A 15944-nucleotide genomic window follows, 5' to 3' on the forward strand; every position below is an offset into this window, starting at 1 on the left:
CTGGATTTTAAAAAGCAGCTTGATAATATTATGATGTATTTGCCTGCTAGGCCGGCAGCGATAAAGGAAATCAAGTCTCTCGCTTCTGGGCAAAAGCTGCTCGCCATGGGGTGACTGGCCAGTTGCATGTTTTTGATGTTTGGTCTTTCCCTTCACAGAGTATTGGCTATTCTCCATAGCAGGCGATCAGTGGCCTGCTCTAGCTTTGTAAGCGTGGCGTGGCTTAGAGGAGATGGCTGGAGATTTCCTCTTAGGAGTTGGAGAAGGAGATAATGGTGGCAAAAAAATATACTGCTATAGTAAAATTTTTCATTTTATGATATTTCAGTCCCAGCTATCCATATGAAAGGAGTAAACCTATTGGCTGCATTTCACTGACTTTGTGAAGAGGTGACTCTTGCACGTTTCAGTGGGTTTGTGCTGACGTACAGGAGGTCTCCTGCCTCTTGTGCAGGAAGCACAAGCACGAAGAGTTGTTATCAAAAGCGTGAGGCTGGCAAAGGCCTGAGCACAGAGGCAAATATCAATGTTCTCCTCCGTTATCCAAAAGATAAGGGAGGAGGAGATCCCCAAGTTTGCTATTTCTGAGTCACATTGTTCCCTCTTTCTGGTATTTCCCTATACCATAAAAATGAACCTCTCTAAAAGTATTTCTCACAGACAAAACACTTCAGAAAAGGCCCTTGTTTCTTAAGCGTTCCCTCTGTGTAAGACGGCAGAGTATGTAACCTGATGGCCACGTGTTCTGTGTCCTCCTATTTCAGTCATGCAGATAGCACCCAAAGAAATATTCAGTTCACATGAATGCATGTTACATACCTCATTTGTAAGGAAAGTGGTACCTAATAAATATGAAACACCTTTGGTTATCTGCATATTTCAAATTCTTGATGAACTTACAAACAGAAAAGTCACTTCCGTAACAAGAGCTGCACATATTGCCCCAGGAAATTTTGCAATCTGAGACAGACATAACGTGACCCRTGAATATCCGAGGTGGGGAAGGCATATTTAAATAGAATGAACAAATGACAGGCTAGATATAAGTTACACTATGATTATCTTCCTGCAAGACGTATAAGGGGTACCAATTTATAAAAGGAAGCTGCTAAAGGGTATATGACCCATATCTGTTTCTTAAGATTGATTGGAGAAGCTACTTAGACTCACACCTGGAACGGAGAGGAATGCTCTGTGGGGATATCCGGGATGCTGACACCGTACCCAATGGAAAGATTCCTCTTCTTCTCACATTTCTTTCTTCCTGTATATCAAAATCTGTGCTTGATCCAGAGGATATCTTTACCCCCTGTGCTGGAGATAGGACAGGAAAGTGGCATAYGCTAAATCTCAGGTTGTGCAGGGATTTGCCAAGTTGTTTGTATGCAGCTGATTTATTTCTTTGGTATGACAGCATAGGAAAAGAGCACTTCCGCAGGCTTCACTACGAAATCCGTGTTTCTCTTTAAAATGCTTCCCCATTTTCTCTAGCTAACATGCTTGATCCATTAAGACTATTCTTACATACTGTAAATGCTGGACACTGCAATAGTATTATTCTTTTATTGCCATATTTAGCCTAGAGATTAAATGTAATGTTCCATTTATGTAGAACATTAACTCCTAACAATAAGCAAATAACACATTAGAAGCTTTGCTATTAAAACATTTAGTGCTAGCTTTGCTCTAGAGCACTATAAGAGCCGTGACTTATATTCCAGGAGGGAAGGCGAAGCAAAGCAGAGCCTGTGCTGTATGTGCAGTGCAAGACCCCGCACCGTCCATAAAGGCAGCACCCAGCATAGAGCCGTTGCTTAAGAGCTGCAGATTCCAGACAGGGTGTTTGTGTATGTGCTAGAGGCTATTTTTATATGAATTGAAAACACCTGAGTCCAGTTCTGCCAGCCCTGGGTGAAATCCAGCGGGGTTGATCAGGTAATTAAGTTATTACCTGTCTCCTGGTCACTGTGATAAGTGGGTGATTTTTTGCACCTGTGCCTGTGAAATGGCCCCGGCAGCCCGAGCCAGCCGGAGCCCTGCATCCCCAGCGTTCCTCTCGTCAGGAGTTGCAATGTGCTAGTCTTGTCTTGCAGACAGTATTTTTATGTGAGCTGGTGGTTGCCAGGGTAACAGAGGCTTTGGGGAGTCTCGCGCTGATGCAGCGCCCTGGCCTCGGTGAGCGCTGCGAGCAGATGCTGCCTGCAGCCGGGGAGCCGCGCTGCCTGCAGCCGCGYGCAGGGAGCTGGAGAGAACAGTTTGCCTCGCTGCACTTGGGTGCAAGAGAGCAGGTCCAGGGCTCACTCTGTCTTTCTCCTTTTTTTTGGTATAATTTAGTATTCTTGTCTCACCCCACAGGGGTTCCTCAGCCGTCGGCTTAAAGGCTCCATCAAAAGGACAAAGAGCCAACCGAAGCTTGATAGGAACAGCAGCTTCCGGCACATCTTACCTGGCTTCAGGAGTGTGGACAATGAAAGGTAAGGGGACGTCTCGCAGAGGGCGGGGAGGATGGTGTGTTTGAGAGAGAGGATGAAGATACTGATTTTTCCCAGGGCTTGCTAATATCTTGCTTACCTTATTCTATGGTAGAAGTAGACTTGCTTAATTGTGGTGGAGGTGCTTTTAATTTGTTGGTGAGTGTACGGTGCAAACYCTCCCTTTTCAGGCTAAATAACATGCATGGAGAAGCCTGTCTATTCTATTTTTTTTCCCACAATAAATTCTAAGTTGATGCACCAGCATATAAATAGCACGTAGATGCAGCAGCCAAAGCTGACTGATGTGAGAGAGGGAGGGAGGGAGAGGGACGCTCACACACTGAACTACACTGAACAYTGCTGGGTTACACGCTGTATGAACAATAACATAGAACAATAACAACCATAATCCGCCCAAATCCCTTCCTTCCCCCCCCCCTTTCCTTCCCTACACATCTTCCATAGCCACTGACTCCTGTCATTATACCGAGATGGATTCTTGGCATGTGGCCGAAGCTGCTTTTTCTGGCTGAGCCATGACAGGATCTTTCAGCCCAGAGGGGATGTGTTGCAGGGAACGTGCAGATGGATCAGAGGAAGCATTTGACTTGGGATGGTCGGTATTGGAGCAGATTGCAAGCAAAATGAAGGGGAAATGAGACTTTGTTTTAATTCTTCAGCCTAAGCTGAAATTAAGTTTGAAAATTAAGTAGTGCTTTATTGGATTTGAATGTATTTATGTATATGTAGATTTATGTGAATGTGTGCATGAGACAGACGCACATTTCTAGGTAAGCTTATGTATAAATTCACCTGCAGATCAAGGTCAGAGTTGGCTAAGACAGACACCGTTAGTAACCACAGAAACGAACTAACTGTTTGCTTGCAAAAGGGGAATCCGTCAACCTTACGTGACTCTCTTCAGGGAATGACATGGAAGTGCCAAGAAAAGTCTATCTGAAAAACAGCAAAGACTAGAATCCAAAGAAGGACTTACACTGATGTAAACATTTTCTAGCAGTGGTAGCTTAAAACATCAGGACAGTACTTTAATCCATTGACTACACACTTCACTTTAAAACCTAGTGATAACTTTCATTTCTATTTAGCTATACTTCTTGATTCGTTGGATGGGCTGTTAATTTTTGAAGCCCAGAAATGACAATTGCCAGTCTGTATTTTTCCTTACCTGACCTATTACGGCCTCCTAGGCTCTTTTCTTCTGGATTCTGCAAGTGAAAGGATTGTGCTGGTCAGTGCAGAGCAATAGCGTAGAGGTTACTATATGGGAAGATGGAGCTGATTTGATTCCTGTGCTGCAGTTTTCACAAATGTAGGCACTGTCAAAGTAGGGCACTGTGCTCCATGTGGGAGACGAGCAAGTATAGCTAGACATCAGGGAATCCGCCTAGGGTGTTGCTCCCTCATCGGAGTGAGAACTGGCATATTAGACAATGTTTTCTCTCCATCTCGCTGAGTGTTGTTTCTTTCTGTGAACTGGCAGTATAGGACACGGAAATGAACTTTTTGGCCAGCCCTGCGTCCAAAGTCGTTTTTCTAAGTTAAGCCTTGTAATTTCCCTGTCCTCCCAGGGCAAGAGTTCTGGAGCTTGCTGGGCGTCAGTATCCTTTCATTTAGAGCCAGACTTACCCCAACTGTCTTTTAAGAGATTCGGTGAATGGCTGTAGTACGTTTTCAGCGTAGAGCTTAACAGGTAAGTTAGAGGAGGAGTAGCGTTTAGCAGCCTTGAGTAAAACGCAAGGATTTGATTATGTGAGTATTTAGAAACTGAAAATGAAAGGCTTCCGTTAGGCAGTGGTCACTCATAAACTTCATCTATGATACACAGATATGCCCTGGTCTGTAGGAGACCATCTGACCCTAGGTAGCTTTTGACTACAAGCTTTTAGGCCCCTAGCTGTCAGAACGTTGTCAGATCTATAATGCAAGCAATCCTTCTGCAGAAGATGTTGGCCTTAGATACTGTTGCCCTCACAGAGGTTAAAGAAAGCAACAGCTGGGCCTCTTGGTCACACACACCAAGGTTGGGTTATGACAGAAAACTTATCCTCTTGAACATTCCCATGTCTACTAAAAAGAGCAGTGTGCTGTGTTTGGTGTAGGAAGGGACTTGAGCCTTTTAGACCACTCTCATTCACTTTCTACTCTGCTGCCTTGTCTTACTTGAAATCCAAGAACTGCTTCAAAGAAGCATCTTGTATCAGAATACTTGGTTCTTAAATATTTGATTCTTGACTCCATCTTGTATTTGGGCTGATTCTCTGCAAACCGTTCCTTTTCTGGTGTAAGTAACCACTAACAGTTTACTGTTCTGGAGCTGTGTAGGTTTTTTGCAGGAGATGCCATAGCAAAAATGAATAGTGCAATAAATGCAATTAAAACACATGAGGCTGAAATACTGGGCTATAATAGATTATAAATGATTCAGTTACTTGACTTCTGTGTRTCTAAATTGGTGCTGTGTTATACCTCTTAATTTCTTCATTTTTCCTTTTCTTGCATGTCCTATTTATCCTGCTATGTACAGCAATTTTGTATATAAAAATATATAAATTTGTGAAATGCATGCGTGTATGTACAGACAGCTACCTAGCTGGACATGGCATGTATGTAGAGCAGAGAGACTATGAACAAACAGATCTATGCTTTTTATCCTGTGTTTGATTGATGCATGCATTTAAATACATTATGTAAATTTAAAATGGCAAATGATTACCTCCTGCAATAGTGGGAAATTTGTACAATGTGAGTTTTATAACAAAGCAAAACAAGGAGCCATCATTAAACATTGAAAATGTCACAGAATGTCTCACTGGCAGCCGTTCAGAATTGCCTTGTTAATTTTATGTCAGTAGAGTCTGGTTTTCCTACCTTGCGTTGGCACGGAGAGAAGGGCCGGGTTTCCAGCAGAGTCTCGCAGAGCTGCTGTCACAAAGCTTGGTCGTTGCATCTTAAAGAGGAGTTGACGCTTGTGAAACGTGTGGGGTTTTTCTTCGTTGGGTTGACGTGCCATCTACCAGGGTCCCATTGCCGTTGCCAGGCAGTTCTTTGCAGTTCTACCATGGCTGTGCACGTGTGTTTAGAGTAACTGTGAAAACTTGGGGAATTCTCTTTTACTAAAAAATCTTGGCCAACCATTTTTTCTCTATAAAGAGTGTCTGAGGAAGTGTTCAAAGTGCTGTGTTAGAAAAGTATACTGGTTCCAGTCAAGCAGAGCGCATGTTTGTAGAAAAAACATGATTGTTTCTCACGTTGTTGGATTTTATGTTGCTTGAGAAGAGACCTTTTGTTTGGAAAAGGTGAGTTAAGGGGTTTGCACTAACTTCAGTAAATTGCTGTGTGATTCGCTTTGGGATAGCAGGCCAAATTTTGCCATCCTTCTGCATACTGAATTTCTGTAGGAGCCATGTTAGAGTAATAAAGTACAATTATTGACTGTGAATAAGAGAAGCAGAATCGGACCAAGTATAACTACTATTCAATATGGGCAGTGCATTAATCTGGTAAAATCAGTTCCTATAAATGCAAGACTTAAAGGAGGACTGTGGAATGAGCTCTCCTTTTAATTTGTTGGCTACTCAAATTGCTTGTTAGAGCTAAAAAGAGGTTTCCTTGTAGTGGCCTTTTGCTAACAATGTTTCCTGCTTCTTGATTTATTATAGCAGCCGACAAAATTTTTATCATGGGGTGCTGCATGTTCATCTTTGTAGCGGCCTCTCTGGAATCGGCCACAAATCAAGCGTTTGGCAGATGTACTTTTCTTAATTCAAACCATATTTCTTGAATGAAATAGGTGATGGAGAAAGTTTCTAGGTTGTGCTTGGGACACACAGATAAAGTTATTCTGTAGCAGTTTTAATTATTGTTGTTGGGGCATTTCTGATTGTTCACTTTTAGTGGCCTTTTGGGTTGCTGTTTTCACTTTGTTATAGTGATCTTTTAAAAATATTTTCTGAAAGAGTAAGTTTCTAGGGGATTTAGAAAGTCGGATTATATGAGTTTTGTTCTGGTTTAAACCTAAATAACAAACTTGATCTCGTCTCCTCTGAACCCGGCGAAGCTCGCTTTGAGGCTGCGCTGGAACCGAGGGGCCGGAACGCGGCATCCTCTGCATGGGAGGATGCTCAGACTTCCATGGTGGAGTGAAATACGTTTACTCTGCGTAACTCTTTATTCTGATGTAATCCCCAAATCGATCATTCCTGAGGACACTTTCTCTCAGTGAGCCTAGAATTCATTTAGAGCTAAGGGACACTCAGTTACTAACACTTGCGATTATTTTGCAAGATTTTTTTTGCATAATTCCAGAAGATGACATTCCATTTATGCTTTTTCTTGGCACTACAAAAGTCTGAGCATATGGCTGATTGTTAAATGAGCCTCAGCCTTGGAAGGGATACAGCCGTGAATTAACAGCACCAAAGACTTGCGCTAGTCTTACCCCTTCTCTAAACTACTTCCCCCCCCTCCCCCATTAAAATTTTTTACTTATAACTCACAGAGGGAAGAGAAGGTGCACAACCCATGGACTGCCATGCATTTAATTCCTTCTCTAGTGTTAAACCAGTCTGGTCCGTGGGTTTTCAAACATTCATGAAGTTTATTTTGATACAGTAGAGAGCACCAATAACTTAAGATGTCTGTACTCTTACAGTAAACTCGGTTTGTGAGTTCTTTTTAGATCTAACTCTTGTTTGTTTATTCTCAACAAACCAGATCTGCCAAATATTTTTAGTCATGATGAAATTGGTTAAATTTGATGAGAATATGGTGACTGCTGCACTAGCAAGTATGAAAAAGTAGCTTTATTTCCTTTAGAAAGAGGAATGACTCGTACTGCAGAAGTGGGACCCTGGCAGACCCCAGAACGCACGAGKGGCTTCCGGATCTGTGTTAACAAGCGCTCCAGAGCTCTCTCTTCTGGCACTGGCCAATGCCATTTAAGTGGGTYGAGTTACAGTAGTAGGTGCACAGGGGAGGGTGAAACCGAGAGCGTGTTAAACACTGCACAGGGGCCTCTGGTGTTCGTGATAATGGAATTACTTTGAGGAAGCACTGCTGAGGTTGTGTATGGAAACCATTCAGCAYTGTCAACAATAATAACTAAAGGACAAAGTATAACATCTTGCAAAGTAAGGAACAGAAGCATCCAGCAGGTGATAGTGTCTGTTTTATCCTGCAGTAGGTAATGTCTGTTCTCCCTCTGCCCCCCAGTCAGGGAACAGTTGTAGGTAGCTTAAAGATTYGAGGACAGTCTCAGGACTGGCCTCGTAGGGTACCTGCACTTATATCAAGGCAACCTTGTCTAGCAATATGCAAAGCAGCCTTTTCACGGGATTTCTTTGCAAAATATTTCTTGAACCAGAGAGTTAATTACTGATCTCTAATTAATGGCTGTTAGGAGGCTAGAGTGAAATAACAGAGAACTGCTTTGAAGGAGTGAGGCAGGAAGAAATTATTGGTTCTCCCCAGAAAGCGTTACGTTGCTCATCTTCTTCATGGTAGTAGGAAGTTGAGAAATTAGGTACTCAAATATTTTTTAAAAGGATAATACTCTTAAGGACAAGAGGGGGTTTTGGAGTTTTCTTTTAGGAGGCACTGAAACAAAATAATCTTTCCTATGGAAGAAACAGGAATACTCAGCTTTGTGCAGTAATATGTAGTTCCCTTATACAGGCGCTTTGAGTTTCCATCATGTTAACAGTGGCACTTATTCCCGTTTGGAATCAGTTTGATGCTGCAGTTAATGACTGATGACGGGCAGTTAGTGCTTGAGCGAGTTTTGCGTGAGGTGTGGAAATAGCAGTTTCATCTCGCGCGAGCAGCAGCAGCCCCGGCAGTTAAGCAGAGCTTCTGGAAAGCTCAAGCACTTCCCCGATCAGCGTTCTTTGCATTACATGTTTTGATGAAAGGAAGAAGCTAAAGGCTCCGAGTGAACGTGGAGGGCTGCAGGTCTGTCTCATTGCCACCACACATACAGCAGTACGTGTTGTAAGCCCCTGCTCAGCAATACGGTGCTCCTCCTGGCTAAAGCCATTTAATAACCCCAAGAGGGGGGAGACGGACTGGAAACAATGTGGTGCTTCGCAGTTTCTCCCCAGCCAGTAGTGAGGTCTCGGCTATTTCTCTGGTTAAATTTTTGTTACATACATATATGTTCAGGCTTGTGCGTATGCATATAAATCTGATTTGCGTCTGGGGCTACCCAAGGTAAGCGTATTTGACATTTTCAAGGAAATACGTAAGTGCTTCACTTATACTACATATTCAAAGCAACTTCCTAATTTAACAGGGAAGTCATGTCTAAAGTATTTCAGTAAAAGATGATATTAATTCCTGGAAGTTTTTCTAGCAATTGTAAAATGTCAGGGGAAGGGATAAGAATTTGGAATTACTTTAATAGTCTTCTCTTTCAAGTTTCTCTGCTTCCCGCTTTCCTAACAGTCCAAACAAAACAGCGCAGTGCCCCATAGGGATGCAGCTATCACTCTGACTCGACTTGGAGGCACGTAGCAAAACTGGAAAATCCTTCCTACTTAGGCATATGCAGGGCTATTGTGGTAATTGGCTTCATGCATCTTACAATTAGCTTGCAAAAATATGGTTTGCGTTCCTGACCTCCTCTCTGTGAGCGAGGCCATTGTTTGACTGTCCCGCTTAATTACAAAATAGTGTTGTGTGGGGATACAGATGACATGGTTGTATCGTTGGCTCTAATTTGACGAGACATCATAATGGAGAGTTTTCGTACTGAGGGCACTGAATTACTGTAGCATGAAGGCACATTTCTCTAAACCTACTATATAAGGAGAAGTTAATTTTATGCTCTATCTTTTTGACATTTGTAATCAAAGCATTGTATCGCAGCTGCAGATGGTTAGCATTTGAAGAATGTTTGGTAAATGCATATAATCGGAAGGCATTGTTTCTGCAGTGAAAGATCAGGCTGATTAATAGATAGAAGGATGMTTTCTTTCATTTTACTGTTCTTACAGCCTGAACAGATATTTTGGGCTCTTTATTTGGCGATTACCTAGCAGAGATGCTGTTGTGGTGTATCGGTGTACACCTCAGGGTTACAAGGAGATAGTTCTGCTCATACCATCTGAGCACAACTCTGAGCAAGGGTGACAGTTACGTTTCATTGTGGCTGATGGTGTCACGACAGTCTTCAGATCAGAGAGAAATATTGCTACTTCATTGCATTAACATTTTGTTTCCAAACACACTGTTTATTCTGGCTTTGCCCTGGTGAGACTTTCCTGTGCATGAATTTCAGTGCAATTACATTAGCATTACTCTTCATGTCAATAAACTCAAAGAAAAAAGAGCAAGAAAATGACGGCACTATGGCTTTTGTACCAGAAAAGGTTTTCTGTTAGTTTTAGACTCTTCTGCCTGTTTTTACTTGTTTACATTTAGAAAACTAAGATACTTCTATCCCAGGCTTAAACATTCTGGCACAAAATGAAAACTGTTGCTCATGATGAAAATATTACTTATTAACTAAAAGGAGCGGTCTTGCTTTCCCTGCCTGCTGCCTCCTGGCCACACGTCCCCGTTGCAGCAGATCTGGGCAGCATGCAACCTCGAGAAGGTCAGCAAGTTGGCTCAATGGAAAGTTATTCTTTTTTCTTTTTTCTTTTTTTTGGGGGGGGGTTGGTCCATTGGATTAGGGCATTGAGCCAACTGCCATGGCTGCACAGGAACAGGGGAGAGGGTAGAAAAAGGAGGACTTTGCCTTTCAGTGGCAGTGTGCAGTTGCATTCAATTAGGTACAGCGTCAAGCTGTACCTTCAGCTTCTGCCCYAGCCCTGCGCAGCTGTGGGAGGGATGTCCACCTGACGTCTGCCGCCGTTTTCCATCTTTAAAATGGAGATTCCCATCTCACAGGAGAGCTCTAGAGCTTGATGGACCAAATTTTTCTGTCTTTACTCTGTCCTATGTATTGGCAATTACTATTAGCAATAGATGTTTTCCTTTGTTGGAAGAAGGGAATGTTGAGGAACAAGTTTAGCTTTGTTCTATATTGAAACTCTGCAAAACATTGATTTGAAGGCTTGTGCGAGGGGCAAAGATGGAGTTGTAAGTGAAAATATAACAACTGACATGGGCAAGTTTGCAAGCCTTTGTTCGGGGTGCTGGAAGACGCAGATGTTTGACATGTATATCTTGTTATCCAATTTCATATTGCAGCGGTCGTGCACAGAAATCCGCTGATTGTAGCTGGAGGCAGCCTGTGCGCCGAGCTCACTGCTGGCGGTTGGTTGTACAGAGTGCTGGATGTAATGATGTTCGAGACTTGTGAATATGAAATAACTGTGTCAAGTTCATCCATCAACTGGGAAGGGAGAAAAACAGGCTGAGGAAAAATGTGCTCCTCAGACCTTTCTTCTTACCATACTTTTTAATAATACCTTATGATATGAAGCCTCTTTTGAAATGATTTTTAGGGAGATTTCAGGTGGATTGTTAACTAGTGGGTATCTTGTTGTGGTACTGATGTTATGATTTACCTGGCTGTCAATGTTTGTAATCTTGATTTTCAGTTCAATGACAGAACACCTCCCTTCCATTCTCTTCAGCAAAATTCAGGTCAGGTGTGATGAAAAGAAAAAGAACCGAATTTAGTTGAATGAAACCAGTGCTTTTTAGCAGGAATTAAAATAAAATTTGTTTAAAAAATACTTAATTGATTTGAATCAAAGCCAGAAATATAAATTGCAGTGAATTTGGCTTTAATCCACACGGATTATACATGTAATTATGTGAGAAAGAGATGTGGTGTGCATTGTACATGACTGAGAGCGTGTAGAAGGAGGGCGACATTCGTTTACAAAGTGATATAAGTGTATTAGTAATTATAAAGCCTTAGGTTTTACATCGGGGCCCCCTTTGTTCGGATTTACAAATGTCCCCGGGATTGTGCTGGCCCAGCGCAATGGCTCCCATGCGCCGTTGCTGGTACGTGAGAGATGACACACGTCCCCTATTGAAGCGTTCGGCGCTCCGTCCCCATAGGAGCGCCTCCGCAAAGTGGTCCTGCGGCCGTTCCCAAATGATTAACCTAACTCTGTTGTATGTACCTTGAATAATTAATATTTTGCTGTCTTTGCCATGTGGGGACCTTTGTTTCATTATGGATGTCTGCTATATGGTAACACTTTCAGTGAGCTGTATATGTTTGTGTGTGTGTATTTATATATATATATTCATATTTACATATGGATGATATTTATTTATTTTTGGTGAGAGCAAAATTTAAAAAATGGCATTGCTTCTGAGAATCGAGCCTAAAAGGCTGAGGACCRCTGGATGCATTAGCTCGTTCCCGGAATCTCCCGTTCGCCCTCCGCCTGGGAGCGTCGCTCCCAGGCGCCAAGGAAGTCGGAGCAGCGCCCCAGCACCGCGCGAGCCGAGGCCGCGGGGCAGTTGCTCCTCGAGCTCCACCGGGCCGTTTCCCTGACGAGGAGCAACGTGCCTCCCGCGGTGCTGCCTGATCAGCCACCCCCTGCTCGCTGCCTGTTCCTCTGAGCATAGGAGGACCAATTCCGCACCTAGCGCAGGGTGAAACACGGAGGCTTTGGAGGCTTTTCCTCAATTATCCTGTTCTTTTGAATTTGTAATCAGAAAAATCTGATTTTTCTTTTTGTCTTTTTTAGTGATACTCCTGGCATTTTCAGTCAAAGCTAAAAATGTTACTTACCACCTTGTGACGTCTGAACGATTTTAGTCCTCGCTATTGCTTAAAAAAAAACAGGAAGAAAATAATTTGGATCCAAGTTTCCAGTTGAAATTTGGTGGTACTTGGATCCAGAGGTTCTGTTTAGACTATTGTAAAGGGAAGAGCCATTTGCACTGTATGATTTCTGTTGCATTCAGGCTCTGAAGCAGTAGAGAAGCCTGAGGTTTAAAATCTGGCTTGTTTGTGAGCTGTTTTGTATTTTAAGTTTTGTGCTCTCAGAACATGAGGTTTGTATAGTTCTAAAGCCAGGTTGCAGCTTTTTTTTCTTTTGATATATGCTGCAATGGTTGCTTTAATGCTGTACCTTAATGGTTTTGCTCAACGACACGGCATTGTTCATGATTACCTTGTATTGTGGCATTTTCACTGTACCTTTTACTAATGCTCTAAGTAAACATGGAGGTATTTGTTGTTTGTGCAGTGTCCGTGTTGGCAAACGCAGAGGGTCTGGCCAGCAGCTGTGCTCAGCTGAGTGGCACGAGGCTGCTGCATGGAGCGCCCTGGCGGCTGCCGCTGACTGCCGTCCGGGAGCTTCCTCCACCGGGCATCGCATCTGCAGAGCTTCGCTGCATGAAACCTCTGTAGCTCACCCAGGATTAATTATTTGCTGTTCTGCATTCAGACCTTATGGATCAGGGAGCAGGGTTGGCAGGATGGACAGAAGATGCAGCAATTTGGATTGCAATTAGTATTTCACTTTTTTTCCTTATTCCCTGTTTGCTTACACGGAACTTGTTTTAGAAACAAGTAAAGATTTAGATCCCAACAGTGGAAGTTTCCTGTGCACCAGAGACTATCACATCCGCTACAGTCGATAAGCTTCCCAAAGAGATAACAACATGTGGTCAGTTTGAGGAGCTGAAATATTAGGGGTGCAAGATTTGCTTAGAAAATGTTGCAGGAGAACAAGTGTCCAGGCTCCTGAAGTAGGAGAGCTTTGCTTAGCTTTATCCTGTCCTTAAGATAAGAACATGTAGACTTTGTCTCTCTCCATCGCTTGTCTACCTTCTTCCCCAGTCCAACTCCGCGAGTATGCTCCTTACTAGCAGTCTCTGGGGGTTACAGCTGTGGCGGGTCCATAAGGGATGCGGAAGCCTGTCTCAGTGAGCAGACCTGTATCGGACAGGGTAAACCGTAAGCCACTGGGTGCATCGCAGACTTGTACAGAGTGAAGTTTTAAGATTAGTCATTGCAAAAATGTTAGCGAACAGTTGAAAGTCTGCTTTACTGGTGAGATTGGGCCTAATGTTGAATCCTCGAGGGATTTTCTTGATTACACCAGTAACCACAGTCTGGGTCACACTTCGCAATAATTATCCTGGTGTCTGAAAGGTTGTTAGAAAGTCCGAAGAGGAAGGGGCCCAGCTGCATTGCAAAGGATTTTGGAGGTATATGCTGGCAAACCTTCAGCACTTAAATCCCTAAATTAGCTCTTTTAATTGCTTTCATGCATCCCTATGCTATTATAAGTTCTATGAGCCATCTAGGGAAGTAAGTCTAGCTAATATTAATCTCCTCAATCCCTCTTCCTTTAACTAGTTATTCCCGGCTTCACATACACAGGCATTTGAGCCCTACCGAGTGGTAATAATTCTGACTGTTCTCACATGTCGTGAACATGTTCTAACAGAACTTGTAACTTGGGACAAAGCATCAGCTGACTTCTGTAGCTGTTTTGTTTTCCTTCTGATCTCTTAAGTGTGGCTTATGATCTTTGTAGAGCATAACTGCTTCCAGAGACTGGCAGCTTCCTTGATATGTATTCGTAAGCATTTCTCAGTCCTTGAGTGAAACATGCAAGAAAAGGGCAAAGAATTATTATCTTTTTTTTCATTAACATGGTCCTCTTGTATCTGTTTCCAACATGCACTTGAGARAAGCTTTCTTACTTGATACCCTTATATCTAAAGTTCTCCATATAAACCAAGGCAGGGTATCTTGCCCTCCCTAGATAAGTCACTCGTTTTGAGGCTATCACTCACTCTATTCACCTTATTTCTAACCATCTCACACCACAGGCAGAACCTGTGCTTGTGCCTCAGGTAGAGCAAATGTCTCAGTGATGGGACAGTGGGAAAACAGAATCACAGAAGCAGCCCAGCATGACGGCCCAGGGAGCCCGCTGCCTGCTGCCCTTCGTGGCTCGCTTATTCCCAAGCATTAGCTCTTTATTCCCAAGAGCTCTCTCTTCTGAATATTATAAAAAGTCTCATTGTCTTAAAAAAGAAAATAATAATCCTGTTTTAGTCTTGTGAAGTTTTTGGTTTTAATTACATCTTGTACAATGAGTTCCACAGATACAGTGAAAAACATGATACATAATTTATGAAATATATGATATATAACTCATAATTTAATAAAAAGTATATAGCATTTTCTTTTGTCCACCATTATTTTCTATTTCTTGGCCATTTTAGTAAAAGGCAGTTTATTTCTTATTTGACCATGTGTTATTTGCTAAGAGGACATTTGTCATGTCCTCTCTCGTTGTCTTTTCCACCTAAAGAGTCTCCTCTTGCTCCCTCTTAGACTGTTTTTCATGGCTCGTGTCACTTCTTGAGGCTTTCCCTAATAAATGTATTGCGCATAGCTGTGCAGAAGGGACACCAGGAAAAGGAAGGAGCCTGGGGTTGGAGCGGTGGGGATGGCAGCGGCGCCCTGGCATCCCCGGGCGCGTCACATTAACCCCTGTGGGACAGCTGGAGCACTACAGTAGTAATAAATAAGCGCACTAGTAATAGGCTGGACCCGGCAGTGCTCCTGGCTCGTACCCAGCAGAGCGTGGGCTGCTGCCCTCTCCCTTGGCGCTCGCCTGCGCTTCCCAGGGAGCACTGCTCGGAGCAGGGAGCCCAGTGCGCCCCGCAGAGGCACAGCGTGACCGGCCGCCCCGGCTCCTGCCTCCCTTTCCATCGCTGAGAATTCACGTCCCTTCCTGTCTTGGAGGAACCTATTTCTGTTAAAATGAAGTGATACGGAGTCAGCTTTACACAGAGGAATGAGTTATAAAATAATGGGGCTAATAAGCATGTAAAATAACCCGCCTGTCCGGAGTGCGGTCTGTGGAAGAGCAGCTGCAGCAGATGCATTCGAGTTATCGGCGTGGGGCTATTTTGTGCTGAGACGGCTTAGGTGCGATGAGAGTTACTGCATCACGGGAACTTCTGGCAACGAATAGTGACATTTTTCAATAACAGCTCTCAGAAATGGAAAAACCTCCCCTGTATGAATGTAGTGCTGGCTGACAGCTTGGGGATATCCTCTCTCCACCCTCGCCGCAGGTACAGCGTAGGTGGCGATGGCAGCTTCCCAGGCAACATGCTGTGAACCGCTCCGCAGAGATCTCCGAATGGCAGCAAGGCCGTTTCGTCCCCCAGCGCTCACCGGGTGTGCGCATGCCCTGGGGCCTGGCAGTCGGGGCAAGGTGGGACGGCAGCTCGCYGAGAACTGCGCTCGGGTCACCAGGCTGATTTCGGGCAACCGGCTGGTGCTGCTTGTAACTGCTTTAGTCCTGCACCAGTGAGGASCAGTACCTGCGGCTTGAAGGCTTGTCAATAATGTCCTGGGTTAACTGTCCTAACCTCTTCTGAAATTCAGGTTAGGGTTTTGTTGTTGTAGGGTTTATTATTATTATTATTATTAAAATGCAAAGCAGGTCTTGACCTCAGTGATTCCACCAGCCAATCATAAGTCTGAAGGCTCTGGAA

At 43.5% G+C, this 15944-nt stretch overlaps 1 protein-coding gene across 1 annotated transcript in view; it reads left to right on the plus strand.

The window, feature by feature from the left end:
• Positions 1-15944, plus strand: part of DAB2IP (DAB2 interacting protein) — a 182298-nt gene that overhangs the window by 48514 nt on the left and 117840 nt on the right. Inside the window, exon 3 of the mRNA XM_026062195.1 lies at positions 2356-2474. Coding sequence (XP_025917980.1) covers positions 2356-2474 — 119 coding nt within the window. The remainder of the gene's footprint in view (positions 1-2355; positions 2475-15944) is intronic.

Source organism: Apteryx rowi, unplaced genomic scaffold (genome assembly GCF_003343035.1).
Source record: "Apteryx rowi isolate R43461 unplaced genomic scaffold, aptRow1 scaffold_19, whole genome shotgun sequence".
Lineage (NCBI taxonomy): Eukaryota > Metazoa > Chordata > Aves > Apterygiformes > Apterygidae > Apteryx > Apteryx rowi.